The 17,500-nt window shown below is 35.6% G+C and overlaps 1 protein-coding gene across 3 annotated transcripts in view; it reads left to right on the forward strand.

The window, feature by feature from the left end:
- Nucleotides 1–17,384, forward strand: part of LOC137641379 (paired box protein Pax-6-like) — an 83,518-nt gene extending 66,134 nt beyond the window's left edge. For 2 of the 3 annotated variants that reach the window (XM_068373887.1, XM_068373886.1), the window contains 5 exons: nucleotides 6,764–6,946; nucleotides 8,241–8,436; nucleotides 8,992–9,200; nucleotides 9,694–9,926; nucleotides 14,248–17,384. In XM_068373887.1, coding sequence (XP_068229988.1) covers nucleotides 6,764–6,946; nucleotides 8,241–8,436; nucleotides 8,992–9,200; nucleotides 9,694–9,926; nucleotides 14,248–15,174 — 1,748 coding nt within the window. In that variant the 3' untranslated portion in view covers nucleotides 15,175–17,384. The remainder of the gene's footprint in view (nucleotides 1–6,763; nucleotides 6,947–8,240; nucleotides 8,437–8,991; nucleotides 9,201–9,693; nucleotides 9,927–14,247) is intronic. The other variant, XM_068373888.1, reaches the window with a different exon arrangement.
- Nucleotides 17,385–17,500: the final 116 nt, after the last annotated feature.

Raw genomic sequence — 17,500 nt, forward strand, 5'->3', positions numbered from 1 at the left:
CGTTTAGTTTGCTGTTGCATCAATGTTGCTCTTTATCTGTCTCTGAGGGTTATTCTCATCATTATCCTTTCATAGCTCTTTGAGTTGTAACTAACTTATGTTCTAAAGCTCCAGTAAGGCTGTAAATTTCCAATGCTTAATTTAATACTGGCAGGAACATCTGATGAAAGACTTTTCTTTCTAGAAACAGTGGCATTTTACCTTTCATAATCTTATTTGGTTTACCAAAAGCTCTCCATCCCGTGGATATTTTTCTTTTAATTTCGGTCTCATGTCCTGGAGAAACATTTACTATCTTTCCTAAGTAAGTATATCCATTAACAATTTTGAAAGGTTCATCCACCCTTATTTGATGTATTCTTATTGAATAATATCTTGATGTTACTAATATTCATTTTGAGTCCTACATTTTTGCTTTCTATGTTAATTCCTACATTTTCCCAATCTAAATTCTTCTTATATAGTCATGCTATGAATAGTTTAGGAGATATAGAGTCTGCCTGTTCAACTCCTTTTTAAATTGGAATTTTCTCACTATCTTTATGTAGTTTTAGGATTGCCGTACCTCCCGTATAGGTATCTTTAAGTGTTCTAACACAAGATTCATCTATTCCTTGTCCTAAAAAGGTTTCATTACTGCTGAAGTTTTTACAGAATTAAAAGCTTTTTCATAGTCTTTATATGCTATACCTAGTGGTTTCTTATGCCCTGTGATTTTTTCATCAGTTGGTTAGTTACATTGTTAGTTAAGTTATTGAATACACACTTCTAAATTCTGCCTGCTCTTTAAGTTAATTAAAGTCTATCTGTCTTTTTAGTCTGCCTAATATGATCTTTGTAAATATTTTATAAATTTCGGAGAGTAAACTTTTTGGGCAGTAATTTTCAGATCTTTTGTGTCTCCCCTTTTGTGCATTTGTATGATAATAAATTTTTCCGAACTGTAGATATAGAATATTCTTGCAGACATTTTGTATAAAGTTTTGCGTGTTTTACTACGATTAAATCTTCTCCATTTATTGTGAATTCAACTGTTAGGCCATCTTCTGCTGCTGCTTTACCCCTTTTCATGCCTTTTAATGCTTTCTTTACTTCTCCTACTGTTATGTTTGGTACTGGCTTAGGTGTTTCATTATTTCTACAAGGAAGTAAGTTGGCCTGGGCACCAACCGCCCGTTGAGATACTACTGCTAGAGAGTTATGGGGTCCTTTGACTGGCCAGACAGTACTAAATAGGACCCTTCTCTCTGGTTACGGTTCTTTCCCTTTGTCTACACAGACACCGAATAGTCTGGCCTATTCTTTATAGATTCTCCTCTGTCCTCATACACCTGACAACACTGAGATTGCCAAACAATTCTTCTTCACCCAAGGGGTTAACCACTCTACTGTAATTCTTCAATGGCCACTTTCTTCTTGGTAAGGGTAGAAGAGACTCTTCAGCTATGGTAAGCAGCTCTTCTAGGAGAAGGACACTCCAAAATCAAATCATTGTTCCCTAGTCTTGGGTAGTGCCATAGCCTCTGTCTTCCACTGTCTTGGGTTAGAGTTCTCTTGCTTGAGGGTACTCTCGTGCACACTTCTATCTAGTTTCTCTTCCTCTTGTTTTGTTAAAGTTTTATAGTTTTTATTGGAAATATTTATTCTAATGATGTTACAATACTTAAAATATTTACTTTTTCTTTATTTCCTTTCCTCACTGGGCTATTTTCCCTGTTGGAGCTCCTGGGCTCATAGCATCCTGCTTTTCCAACAAGGGTTGTAGTTTTGCATTTGATAATAATAATAATAATAATAATAATAATAATAATAACGATGTATAACACTGTATAGAAATCCTTTGGATTCTTTCATATGTTATATATATATATATATATATATATATATATATATATATATATATATATATATATATACTTATGTATGTATATCCCTTTTGAATGGGGATGCGTTATTGTGGGGAAAGGGTTTCTGTATCACGCTGAACAGCAAGGCTGTACTAGTCAGAGCCACCCATACTAGGTCGGTTTGTTGACAGCGATCAGACTAAAGTCTCCCACCATCACTAATCTGCTATGGCTAGTACTGTGATGAAGTGGCCAAATCTTAGACGTGAATAAAGACATGTATGAGGCCTTTGTTCTGCAGTAGACTAGTAACTATTCGAAGTCTCCTAAAGGACACGCACGAACTGTTCATATGGAATAGAGACATTCATGGCAAAATTCGCTCCAGATGGTATGCATAATGTTATTAGGAATGAAATAATTCCCAGACTATGAACTCTCCGATGATTACGTGATTGTGAGCAATTGATGTCAGGATTCTGTAGTTGGTTTACAGTTCTATTTCCTACTACTTAATAGGAATTACTAGAATACCCTAATACTTAATAGGAATTACTAGAATACCCTACTACTTAATAGGAATTACTGGAATACCCAACCGATAACAATTTCTGATGGTGTTATGATCCATAAAATCTCTGTGTCAACATTGATATTATCAAATGCCAAATCAGAAATTTTGTAAATAGTAATTACTCACAATGGTTAACTATACAAAATCGCAGACAAACTCATGATTATGTAGCTCAAAGATAAGTAAAGGTCAAAATATATAATTTTCGAATAATTTTGAAAATAAATTTAAATTTCTACTCAAGGGTTGAACCTGGACTAGAAAAATCGAGTATGATTACGGAGAATCGCTTTTCTCAGGATTGATGGCTGATGTGCTAGACACAAGTCTGTAGGTTCGGCATTCAGAATACATATGACTGTTCTCTGACAGAGGATATGATAGATGGATAGAAGAAGGATTGCTACTATCAACCCTCAATCTGAACATCAGTGCATTTGATGAATTCCAGCTCTCATTCTTTCGTATTGTGATTAGTATGTCAGTGTTGTCTTGATTGACTCCCAGCAGAATCATTTGATGTAAGCCACTTTGGTTTTCTTTTCAGCTCAGATTATTTTCCGCTTTTTTTTAACTTTTTTTTTTTTTGGCGGGGGAAAGGGAGCCTTATTTGATAAACATCAAGATTGTTGTTTTACGGATTTGTTTTCCATTGTGTGCAGGTGCAAGATGAAAGAGATTACCGCAAAATATGAAGGCGATGAATCTACTGATGACCAATTATACTATCTCAATCATTTTATTTGAACCGAGTTATGCACAAAAACCGAATATATCAGTCACAAGTCTGTATTATTTTAATAAGATCCCTCAATATTGAATATGTAATTTTGACTGGATTTGGTATTAAAATCGATGTTATCAATAGGAATGGCAAAGACTTCAGAGATAAAAGATTTCCAAATATAGTCCTGTAGAAAGAAAAAGACTCAATAGAAGTTTTTTCTCTTCACATTTATGTTCGAATTGTGCAAAGAATGAAACTAGGAGAGAGCGAGAGGAAGTCACATAAAATACAGATAATATGCGTGATCGAGGGAGGGAGGGACTCGGATGTGCATGAGCAGACACGTCCAGACGTCCTGCTGAATTGGTCCAAACCTTTCCCAGAAAACACGTCCTCCCAACATCTAAAGAGGGTCAACTTTTCCCTCACCTTCCTCGGTACCTGTGATGACTGACAAGCGGGTGTGTGTGCAGACAGAATGACTGATTACATGAAATTATCCTAAATTGTACAAGCCGGGATCCGAGATCCATCATTTTCATGACGTAGCCATCTGAGTTAGAGGACACAAAATATCGGGGTTATCAAATTGAATATGGTCGTCATCTCTTCCAATAATGGTGTAAATAGGGGGCCTATTTGGAAAATTACTCATCGGCCTGGTATGTGGTAAGGTAGGGTCAAACCGAGACAACATAGATGCAAAAGTAATTTAAAAGGAATCTATCAAAAGTGTTAACGGAGAGTTTACCTATCAATTGTGATACTTGAAGCGGCAATTTTGCTAAATTGTGAATCTCGTAATGATATGAAGATGCCGCATCTGATGGAGTAAGGGAAATGAAGGCAGAGACTGATCGTCTCCTCTCTGGACGAAGACCCTTCCTTCCCTTTTGCATAGGTGGGCAGTAAGATACGAACGTGAACAGACCATCTTCCTTTTTTTTCCAGTCCCTAGTTAGCGTAACCCCACAGCAAAGAAAACGAGAATGAAAATTGTTCCCGTTTACGTTTACGTTTTAGTAAATCATAGAAGCATCTTTACATTTCGTTGTACTTCCAGTTCATCATATATATATATATATATATATATATATATATATATATATATATATATATATATATATATATATATTTTACATTTCTATATGTTCAAATTATTTCCCAGCCACACAAAGTGAGATCTTCCAAATGATGTTCTTTGATAATTCAGATCTCGTCATCCTCGAATAGAGGTCTCGAAGAATGTTTGAGATTTGCAGAGGTTTTCTGCTTTGTTATACAACAAAAATGCTTTATGCTGCAAATACTATGTTTTATTTTTTACCGGTACTGAAGACTGGTAATTACTGAAAAAGTTACTCATTAATATTCACAGTTATCTTTCTTATCGTCTGCATTTAATAAAAACGTAACACTAAAAAAGTTCGATCTATAAAAAGAAACGGAAAAATAATCAAGTTTTAATAGCGTTTTTAGTTATTTTTCGGTCAATTCTCCAGATAATTGGCGCCCTTGTCACAATGAATATGACGCCTGTATATCCAACCACATGGATATCATACATTCCTGCACTTGGTCTCATTACATTCATGGCCAGGAGTTATGTAGACTACTCAAAGACCGTCGATCACTTTCCAATGGACACTTGTGTCAACAATTAGAGAACAAAATGCTGAGGGTAATCGTCTTCACAGTTCTTTGACGTTATTGAGAAACATTAGCATATTAAGCATCTGCTTACTTAGTGAGTATTTAGATTGCTCTTACATCGGCCAACGCAAAGTAGTAAACGATTTGCCGATTTGTCAAGCGCTACGAAACGCATTTTGTACATTTTTACACAGTCCCTTTCACGTTTATCCCTTCCCAGATGGGTTCATTTTAGCAAGCCTCGGCAACCGTATACTCCACGTAAAATCTTTATTCGCAGCACGTCGGCCTTCATCAATATATATATAGGCTTACCACTATATTTTAAATAGTGTTCAAGAAATATCTCATCATACAAAAGGGAAATAGAAATGTCTCAATGATGAAAGAAAAAAAAAATGAAAATGTCGATGGAGGAAGTACTCCTCAGAATTGGTGAAGCCAACAGGCGTGTGAAATCCAATTAAGGAAGGCTATAACCATCTCTTATTTTCTGGAAATTAAACTCGTCTATTTAATCTGTGGAATTTGTTTTTTGAGTAATTGAAGAAACTAGTTTTTTGTGTAATATTCTTTCAAGATTAACCCCTTTCCCCTAAGGGAAAAAACTTATACGACACTCTGGTAATGTAAATGATGCTTACGGTCTATTGAATTTCTTATTCCTGATCTAGATATTAATCTCTAGCATCGTCGTTCAATTAGTTCATTATGCCTGTTACATAAGATTTTCAATAATTCTGACCATCCTTTACATTCAGATCTTCTCGGATAGTTCCATCCTGTTCGTAATACTAAACAGGCAGTTAATTCTATAATAGCCAGGCCTTCTCCATCATGAGGCTCAATACTACACAGTACTCTAGAAGTTTTATTCCAGGTGTGACCAAGTTGTGGAATGATCTTCCTAATCGGATAGTTGAATCGGTAGAACTTGTAAAGTTCAAACCCGCAGCAAATGTTTTTATGTTGAACAGGCTTACATTAGTCATTTTATATTTTATATATCAAATATCGGTCTTAACGTTGTTAATGTTTTTAAAATATTTTATTACAATTTTCATTACTTATAGCGTTTATTTATTTCCTTATTTCCTTTCTTCACTGGGCTATTTTTCGCTGTTGGAGCCCTTGGCTTATAGCATTTTGCTTTTCCAACTAGGGTTGTAGCTCAGCTAGTAATAATAATAATAATAATAACAATAATAATAATAATTATAATAATAATAATAATAATAATAATAATAATAATAATAATAATAATAATAATAATAATAATAATCTGATAATTGTTTAGAAGATTCGCTTTCTTTCAGAGATCAAATAATTCTAACGTTATCGTTAACTGATTTCTTTTTTTTTCTTTTTCTTTATGGGAAAGCGCCAGTTTTCTGTAGTTCTTTAGCCACATCGATTCTTACTTAGTTTCACCTTGTTGCCTAAGCAAAAGCCAAAGTTTTTGCACAGAGCAAGAGAGATGCGATCAATTCTTTTTTTTAAAAAAGACCGATAACCAGATAAACAAATCAACACTTTCTAGTGACGAAAGGAAACACATATACTTTAGCATTACTAGATTTACAAAGAAAATAAAACACGGAAACATAGCAACTTGTCTCTCTGCATTCGAGGTTCGTCATTGAATTAGGTTATGATCGTGCTCAATCTTAACGCTTCCTGTCATGGCAGCTTATGTTACCTACTGCATTGGCTCCCAACTTGAGTCCCCTATCAGGATGAAATTTCATAAACATTAGGATGATGAGTAAAGAAAATAAAAACTTTTATAAAGGATAATAAATCACAGAGAATAAATAAATGTTAAGGATGTGAAATTTATGAATTACTTTTCCATAAATGGGAAAAGGTATCGTTAAATCTTTAGGGTTTGTAAAACTTTGGAAAAAGTACTTAATTGGTTGAATAAGTAGTGACGTGAACCTACCAATTTAATTTCTACAGGTTCTGTCCCGGCAGCGTTGAGGGATCTGTATACCCGTAGCAGTATATCATCTTCCTCTTCACCTTCTGCAGCTTCGCCAGCGTCACCTTTAGATCTTACGAGGTACTCGTTACCCTCCCTTCGTCAGTATGAACTCGCTCAACAGATGGTATCCCAGCAAGGCGCAGTGAGCAAACTCCTCGGTAATATACTGATCAATTCTTATGCAATTCTGTACGAGTAGACTGACTGACTATCTTTGTTGGGCTCCTCATATTAATCAGCTAGATTCTTAAAACTTATTAGCTGGATGAAAACCAATAGAAACATGCTTATCTAATGTAATGTTTCATGTTTCATTATTATTTGCACTTTCTTAGGTTACGCTTGTAAGCCTCATCACTTCATGTTTTACAGGTTTTTATATATCAATTTAACAGTAAATTAATTTGAAAGCTGAAATAAGTAATTTTTATGAAGTATAATTGAAACTGGATAGATAGAAGACTTGATATTAATGATGAAGCGATATGATTTCAAAATGAAACATTAGTCTGTTTAAAATGAATATTGAAGTTCGAGCGAACATTTTAAGTGTTATAAAATCTTCATAAACAAATTTTATTTGTTTACATATCTTTAAATGAAGTTACCCAATCAACAATTACCGAACTAAATAATAGGGCAATTTGATTGATGATAAGTTAGATTAAGGTCTTGTTCTTTTGACAAGCAGAAGAGGCCTAGCTATTCCAAATGGTTTGACAAACCTCTTCAGATCAATGTGAAAACTTTCGCCTTGGTCAACCTATGCTGTAGATTGTGTGATCAAATTCCATTTTATAAGTGAAGAGTGAATTCATTGAATGACAATAATACTTTTTTTAAGGCGAAAATTTTTAATCCCAGTAAGTTGTGTTGCCGTCTTCACAGTGTTCCTTGTCAAAACAATTCAAATACCATCTTCCCCTTTCGGTTGGTTTCTCTCTTGTAGTCTGTACTTCACTTCCATGTTGGTATGTTTCCGTTTTTAAGTGCAATGAACACAAAAAAGTTTTTACTTTTCAAAACTCTAAACTTAAACACCAAAGTGTAATAAGCGTCTTTGATCAAATAATCGTTACTATTTAGTGTAAAGTGAAATTTTGGAATGGAAATATTCTTCATTCAGAAGCGTTGATTCCATTCTAAGCTAATCAGCTGAAGTTGTTCAAAGTTATTTATATATTATTCTTTTCATAATAGTTAATGGGGAATGTTACTGTGTCAACAATTTTCAAGTATGTATGTATGCATGTATGTATGTATGTATGGATGCACATATGTATGTGCTTGATGACTATTTACCTTACTGTTACTATTGATAGTATTACTTTTGTTATCCTTGTTATACAGTACTGTGACAACAATGTCGTTACCCTTTATGGCTTTGCATTTTAGCCACGTGAAATGTCTCTTATGCATCATGAACCCCGCTTAATTTCTCCCTCTTTGCAGGCTCACTTCGACCACCGGGGATGATCGGAGGATCGAAGCCCAAGGTGGCGACTCCTCAGGTTGTGAATAAGATCGAGCAATACAAGAGAGAAAACCCGACCATCTTCGCCTGGGAAATCAGAGAAAAACTCATCTCGGAAAACGTCTGCACAAACTCTACGGCTCCCTCGGTCTCTTCCATCAACAGAATCCTCAGGTAACCACGGAAGATATTCTCATCCTCTGACTCTTTTATGATTAACCCTTTCTCAGTAGGAAACAAAACTGCAGACAGATTTTGGTAGATAAGCAATTCATGAAACTCAGCTTCATTCTAGTAATTCTGGGGCATTTGCTCTTATTCTAGAGTTATGCCAGAGATTTAATATTCTTATAAAGTTTATTACAACCATCAATTTTACCTTCTGATGGATTTTCAAAAAACAGGTGAGAATCTTCTCTCATTCAGCATATAGATTTAGAGCTTGACTGAGTCATTCCATGTTTTACAGACAAAGAATTCTTTAGCGAAACGAATAATCGGCTCCAAAATAGTTACGATTGTATACTTGGGGACAGAGCAGAGCCCCGTCAAAACTTTTTTCCATTGTGTTTAATTTCTAAAAATAGTCTTTTTCCTGTTTATCATAAACTATTAAAGTCAACTGGTATTATCATTTGTTTTTACAGAAGCATTTTTAAAGCACTGATATCTTTCAAAGTCACGCAATAAAATCTGACTTTCTTTTTTCATTAACCTTTGGTTCGACAGAAATCGAGCGGCTGAAAGAGCAGCGGCAGAGTTTGCCAGGGCTGCTGGTTATGGCCTCTACAACCCTTATGCTTTTCCCTGGGCCAATCCAGCCCTTCTGAACCCGTTCTCAAGTACTGCCCTGCCTATGACAGCAGACCCCACAAATCACAGCGGCAGCTTCTCAAAGGATGCCGCCTCGCCTACCGACGCCCATTCCGATGGTGAAGGTGAGAGAGAGAGAGAGAGAGAGAGAGAGAGAGAGAGAGAGAGAGAGAGAGAGAGAGAGAGAGAGAGAGAGAGATAATAATGCAAAACAAGGAATAGTACTCTGTGGCAAAAAAAAAAAAAATGCACCAATCTTTATTGCAAATGAGATCTACTGTATAGCAAATGAACAAACATCACGTGTTTGAAATGGTGGTTTCATGAAGTCTAATTTAAAAATTTTGGTAGATATGACTGATATGAATTTGTCATTGGTAAATTTCTTAAATGGTTTTGGAGTATAAAGAAATCTTTTAAAAATTACCCCAAGTAGTTTTCTATAATTAATGAATATATGCATTTATTTTGCAGTTATTTTGTCAGCTTGATTAAATTTATTGATAAACTAAAGTTTATATCGCACCTAAGTGCATGCATTAGTACATTTTAATGCTCATATGTATTGTTCTATGTAAGCGGCTTTTAATTACCAAATAATTGTGTGCATGGTTGCAGGGTCGTCGCCATCGAACCGTGACCAGCAGCACCACCATAGTCACATGAGTTCCTCTTCCGGCCTGAGTTCAAGTTCTTTATCGAACGAAGTCAGATTTCGACGGAATCGCACCACCTTCAGCACAGACCAGTTGGAAGAACTTGAGAAGGAATTTGAGAAGACTCATTACCCAGATCTGGCCACCAGGGAACGTCTGGCCGAGAAGACGCTGCTGTCAGAGGCAAGGGTTCAGGTGTGTTACTGCTTGTTGAAAGCGCTGGCTGGATGCATTGATGCAGGGAAAGAAGGAGGGAATGGATATGCGTGCTTAGTGAGACAATACATGGGATACACAACTCACATAGAAAATAGAAAACATTCTGCTCCCACCAATTAGGACAATTTGTAATAATTTTGATTAAGGGATTGTGTTTTTGTCTGCCCAAGATTTGATCAGAATGGGGAAAAGACATCGATCGTCAATAGGCCAGAAAAGATATCCCACCTAAGCCCAATGGCTAAATTTTTAATGATATTCAAGTCGTAGATAAGAAGACACATCTTTGGGGAGGAAAGAGAAAATCAACTGAGATAGAGAAGAATTTAGAAAGATGGAAAGCTTTCTTCAGAAAGCATAGCTATAAGAGTTGGATATCACATTAGTTCTTGATGTTAAATCCGTGGAACATCATGATACGCGACTGCCTAATTTTCGTTACACCCTTCTTTGAATATTTTGTGTGGGCAAAAATTCGATCTTAAATGAAATTCAGTAGTGTTCATACACTCATCTATAATAGTCCACGAATGCCTTCTTCAGTTCATGTGCTTGTTTAGCCATAGATGAACATCCCTTTCATAAACTCTCATTTGCATAGGTAAACTTTCTAATGCATGGGTCGCTCTCCCGAAAAGAGGGCTCTTTGAAAGTAAATAAAAATCTTCAAATAATTCACTCTTCTTACGTACGAATATTCCTGCATTAAACTATTAGCATATGAATCATCAAACCTCTAAGTCTAAATTTTATACTATTTCACACTAAGCATAGTCAAAGCGATCATGGTATAACTTCATTTTGGACATATATAAGAGTAGTAAATGGATCGCCATTAGCCATCAAAGGTCTATTTTTTTTCTCGCAATATCCACATTGATAATGAGCACACGTCTCATTTGAAACTTGGCACTTTGGTTTCCAAAGCTAAGGTAACGGAAATCACTAGTGTGACGAGACTTCATATATATATATATATATATATATATATATATATATATATATATATATATATATATATATATATATATATATATATATGTGTGTGTGTGTGTGTGTGTGTGTGTAAATATCAACCCCAACGGCATTTAATACCGAATTCTATCTTGGGAATATATAACCACTGGAATTCATTCTATGGTAATAGCTTCTAGCTGGGCAGGGATTCGAACCCCTGCCTATTTAGCCGAAAACCATGCCTGCGAGGACTCTACCAACTGAGCTATCAAGAGAGATATGAGTTTATCACAAGTCACCGTACATATTCCTGTCGAATTCAGGAATCTGTTCATAGACTTGAAATAAACTCATCTCCACCATGATAGCTGAATTGTGAGTTTGTAACACGTTGTTATTCATGATGAATATATATCACTAACACTCGTGATTTCAGTCTATGTAAATATGAACCACAATGGTATTTATTACCGAATTCTACTGGAATTCATTTTAAGGTCTATAAAATGAATTCCAGTGGATATATATTCCCAAGATTGAATTCGGTGTCAAATGCCATTGTGGTTGATATTTACATTGATTTAAATCACTAGTGTTAGTGATACACACACACACACACACACATATATATATATATATATATATATATATATATATATATATATATATATATATACATACATACATACATACATACATATATATATTATATATATATATATATATATATATATATATATATATATATATATATATATATATATATATGATGAAAAGAAGATTTTAAAAGGGTGCCAAAAGATGTTTGTTTTCAAAGAAGAAAATGGAAATGTTATTAACGCAAGAAATGGAGTGATAAAAAGTACAGAGGGTTTCTTTACAATGCTACACAATATTGATATAAGAAATAACGTTGCTAATGGAAATTATGAAATAGCTGAGCCGGTATCAAATGTAACGGTAAGAGAAGTAAAGAAATCATTAAAAGGCATGAAAAGAGGCAATACAGCATGAGAAGATGACCAAACAATTAACTTAATAATAGATGGAGGAGATTTCCTAATAGTAAATACCTATAGCATGGAAAAATTTTATCATTATGCTAATTCACAAACAGGTAGACATAAAACCCTTTGCACACGATCTAACATGCTCAATGGGCAAACAGTGATACCAGACCACAATAGGTAGTGAGAATAAGGGTTGATGACGTTAGAAGCGGGCAAACCACAGGCAGGGATCTGGCAACAAACAGGGCTGCCAGATCCCTGTCTGTGATTTTCCCGCTTCTGACGTCCTCAACCATCATTCCCACTACCTATTGAGGTCTGGTATCACTGTTTGCCTGTCGAGCATGCATGATCGTGTGAATAGGGCTTAAAAGGCCTGAAAATTTAGTGCCCAATAAGTTCTCTCTCAGTAATATGTAAAATATTTACGAGATCATTTTGGTACGAATAGAAAGACAGCTAGACTTTAATCAACCAAGAGCAGGCAGGATTTAGAAGCAGGTATTCTACAACTGACCATATCCATCCAATTAACCAGCTAAAGGAATAATCAACAGAGTATGACAAACCACTATGTATGGCATTTATAGACTACGAGAAAACTATTGATTTTGTCAAATCTTCAGCAGCAATGTGAGCCCTTCAAAGACAAGGAATAGATGAATCTAATGTAAGACTATTTGAAAATAACGGCTAGTACAGCAATTCTAAAATTACATAAAGGTATTGAGAAAACACCGATTGATACAGTAGTTAGACAGGAAGACCCCATCTCTCCTAAATTATTCATAGCTTGCCCAGGAGAATTTTTTAAGAATTTAGATTGAGAAAATGTTGGAATTAATGCTAATGGGTAATACGTTAACAACTTAAGGTTTGCCGATTACATAGTTCTATTTAGTGAAGCATGCGAGGAATTGCAAAAGATGATAAATAGAAAAGCAAAAATGTAGTACTGAAAATGAATATGAGTGAAACTGAGATAATATTCATTGAAAAGGGCGAGAGACAACGAATAAGGGTTATGGATGTATCTATAGGGATTGTTAATGAGTATACATACTAAGGACTGTGTTTCCTCAGGACATGAGACCGAAATTTAAAGAAGGTTAAACATGTGATGGAGAGCCTTTGGTAAATAAAATGAAATTTGTGAAGGTAAAAGGCCACGTTCTCTAAAATGAAAAGCATTTAATCAGATGGTCCTACCAGCATTAACTTATGGAACGGCAATTTGGAGCCTTACTAAATCCTTAGAACATAAGCTAGTTGCAACTCAGAGACCTATGGAAAGAATAAAGATTGGAATAACACTAAGAGACAGAAAAAGAGCAACATGGATACGAAAGGAAACTAAGGTGAACGATATTCTAATAATATGTAACGAAAGGAAATGGACATGGGCAGGACATATAATGAGAATGAAAGATAGTAGATGGACGGAACGAATGGGACCCTAGAGATCGCAAAAGAAGCAGGGGAAGGGAGATTCGACGAGCATTGACGAACTAAGAAAATTTGCAGGTGTGGACTGCCATAGAAAGACCATGAACAGATGCAAGTGGAAATACATGTTTTCGGCCTTTGTTCTGCAGTGGAATAGTAATGGCTGATGATGATGGTGATGATGCATATATATATATATATATATATATATATATATATATATATATATATATATATATATATATATATATATATAGTGTGTGTGTGTGTTTGTGTGTACGTACTTGTACACCCTTGCATTTACATGCAGCCAAACATTTGTTCTCGAATATTTTACAAAATATCGCAACAAGAGTTTTCAGTGACATGGGGCCACGTATCATATTAGATTCTTTTTCTCACAAATGAAATTTATTTGAAAAATGCAAGATGTTGTTTCAGGCTTCAAAGATACTCCCTTTAACATTTGTATGACTGATTCTTACCTTTTCTTTTATCTGACGTTGCGCATAGTGATTTATGCTCCTTGAGTTAATGTGTAGTATTACCTGAATTCAGTCAAATGAATAAAATCTGAAAAAACACCTATTCTATATAAATTCAGTCCTGCAATTTACCTAATTTCATAGTATTATTTTTTTTTTGCATTGTTATTTGCACATAGCCATACAACTATTACTAAATGAAAGTCCATACCTTTATTGAGCACATCGTCATACTCTAGCATCTTGTTATAAAAGCACTATTTTGCACGGCCAAGTACTGTAACAACATATCCAGCATCAATCTGAACTGAGTTTTCCTTTTCTCCTTTAACTGCTATGCAGATTTCGCTTTGCCTGGTAGTGGGTAGCTAAAAGTAACTTTTCCCTGGTTTCTGACAGGTATGGTTTTCCAACAGACGGGCCAAATGGAGGCGCCACCAACAGCTGAATGTTCTTCGACCATATTCATCCGACGATCAACTCCAAAACTCGCCGAGGACAACATCGCCCTTCTCCGAGGCTCTGTCCAGTCCAGATATGCCTCGCTCCCCCTCCCCTCCTGCCCATCTACCACCAGCTTCGGCGTCAGCAACGGCCTCCTCCTCCTCCAGCATTACCCGCAGCACTACTCCCACTTCTATCAACTCCAGAACCAGCCATTGCGCCACCGTTCAAGTAACTCCTTCGGACACCAACACAGGTATCACCCGTGGCTTGCCGTTGGAGGCGGTTCTGTCTCCCACAAGGGTAGCCTCGACATCTCCAACACTTCCCCCAAGGCTGCCTTCGCCCCATCGGCAACTTCCGCTTTCACCCGTATCGGTGGCTGCTCTGAACCTCTCCCTCCATCACAAGACGACCTCCTCCAGCAGGATACTAAGTCGGCCCCCACCCCCACCTCTCCTCCCAGCCAACCTTCTTTCCCTTCCACAGTACTCGCAATTTCTCGGTCATGATCTAACTCTGACGCCCATCAATCTTTCAAGTGCCCATGCCCAGGCCCAGGCACATGCTCAGGCACACGCCCAGGCTCGCGAGTTAATGGTGGCTCATGCTCGACAGTTCCTTAAATCGGCAGGAGTGCCCAACGATTATAACTTAACCAAAGATGATCAGGATGATATAGAGGTTGACCTGGATTCTAAGGTAATAAAGGAAGAAACAGAGGATGAGGAAGAACTAGAGGCGCAAGACTTAAGTGTGAAAAGAAGAAAATTAGACGAAGACACAGAAAACAAAGGAATAAAGAAGGAGAGCGAAAGGAAGGAAGAGGATGATGTCAAAAAGGAAGATTCCGCTAAAATTGATGAAATGGACGAGGCATGAAGGTTTCGTGGAATCACATCTTTATACTTGTGAATTGGAGACAAGTCGTTGGTCATTAATAAAGCAATGTTGCCTCACAAGATGCGGTCAACTCTGTTTATGCAATAAGATAATTATTAGTCCCGAAACTAGTGATATGCAAGAGGGTGAGAAGATTCTGTTTTGCAAAATCATTATTTATTATTGTAAATGCTCACGGTCTAGTGCAATTGCTGCTTTTGTTTGTCACAAATATTGTAAATACTTAATAACAATTTCATTCTTATCATAATCAACAAAAAGTTGGATAAGTGAAAAACATCTAAGTGAAAAGGGAAGGAGACAGTGGATCAGATAACTTTCTTCCTGCCATTATGTTATGTCTTTATGGGACACTTACTCTCTGAGGCTCAGCACAAGCTCGTCAGCTGCTTTCTTCAGGAACCAATAGGCTGTGTGTAATCAGGACAGTTGAACCATCGAGCATCATCATCTTTCTTATTTTTATTTTTGTAGACTAAAAGTACAAGTTGTTTTGAGAGGCAGCAACATTAAGCTTATATGAGAATGATTGGACTATAACGGGTCTAAATCCTGCTGTATTATTCCCAGTTGAAGATGTCTTATCTTCTTTGATCTTGCCATCCTGTGTTTTCGAAACGCCAAAGATTTCTTCTTATTCGCTGAACACCAATCAAATCTTATTATTCTTAAGATTCCGCAATAGAGTAGTCTTTTAGTTTCATCAGGGACGTTTGTATAACTATACTTTGTGTTCTTTCTCTGAGTGAATCAACACACTTAGAAAAGAATTCCTTATTGCTTTGTTTAGACGGAGCTATTGATTTTCCTGTTAATTCATGGTTAGTCCCTTTTGCACATGTTAAATAGTAGTCTACTCATTTGCCTAAAAGATTTGTGTTTTTTAGAAAATTAGAGTTCTAAATTGAAGTCCTTAGGGTTTGAAATTTATCTGGATTAAGTAATGCTTACTTGAGTACACCTAAGATACACCTCATATACGTTTATTTTTTTTTTTTTTTTTTTTTTTTTTAGCGTTTGAAATTTATCTGGATTAAGTAATGCTTACTTGAGTGCACTTAAGATACACCTCATATAGGTTTTTTTTTTCTTTTTTATAAATTTACAGTAAAGTGTTTGAAAAGGATTTTTTTTTGAATTTTAGAAAAAAATTGTATATTTTAATTTCAGACTTAAAAGATTTTCTTTAGTAATGTACGTAGTCTAATTCACTTCCGCCAAAGAGCTATTCCTTCCTCATTATACTTAAGCATTGATTGTCTGCTTTATTTATCACCGAACCTTTGGATGATAAATTTACATATATTGATATTTGTGCTTTCAAGTCAAGGAAGAGTCAGACATGCAATGCAACTGAATTTTTGTAGACTTGTTTAGCCATACCGGTGATCTCAGCTTATTTTCTTATTTATTGGTGTAAGTTAATATATTGCTTATAAATATTTGTTTGTGGTAAGGTAGCCAACGATTGCATACAGCCTTCTGTAATGTGATGTCATTGGAAATTAGCAATGAAAATACGGAAAAAGAAGGCCGGACATGTGAGTCCTTGTAAGAGTGAGCGTAGTTTTCTTTGAGGTCCAATGAGTCAGTTTTTAGTCTTTTGTTGGAGCTATTCCAAAACCGTTTTCAGAGAATAATCAAAGGGAAAACATTTCAAAGAAAAATACAATCTTAAAAGAATTACTAAGATAAGTTTAGTCTTTATAAATTGTGACAACGCTGTAAGGAGAAGTATCCTACTCATATATGTTAAGATGTGAGTTTTGATTGATATTCTATCTAGTTAAAATTAGTTTATTCTCCAGATAAATGACTCCACAATATTTGTAGGAAATTTTAGAATATGATGGTGTTGACAACTATTCACAACTCTGTGATGACTAGGTATTGAATTTTGGTAGTCATTTATTAATGATTTTTTCTTGATGGAAGTTCAAGTAGAAAGTAAACAAACAAACTGATAACTACTAAATCAGTTTTCGTTATATGTATATCTTGTCACCGAATCGCCTGTCACTTTCTCACTATCTCGAAGTACAATCAGCACATCAGCTCCAGGTCTCATTAAATGAACATTGCACTTTGATGTCTATGCCTTGTTAGTTTGATTCAATCGATATTTAAGAAAGAATAAAGGAACATTATTTTTGTAGCACAGACTTTGTAGAGTAAGGAGTGGAATATGTATGCACAAAATAAATAGAGATGAAATGAAAACAAACGCTTTTATTTCAATTCCCCCAGCTTCATCATAATAATCTATAGTAGCATGAACAACGGCAGGGATCGATAAACCTGAAGA

The sequence above is a fragment of the Palaemon carinicauda genome, chromosome 5 (genome assembly GCF_036898095.1).
Source record: "Palaemon carinicauda isolate YSFRI2023 chromosome 5, ASM3689809v2, whole genome shotgun sequence".
NCBI classification, from domain to species: domain Eukaryota; kingdom Metazoa; phylum Arthropoda; class Malacostraca; order Decapoda; family Palaemonidae; genus Palaemon; species Palaemon carinicauda.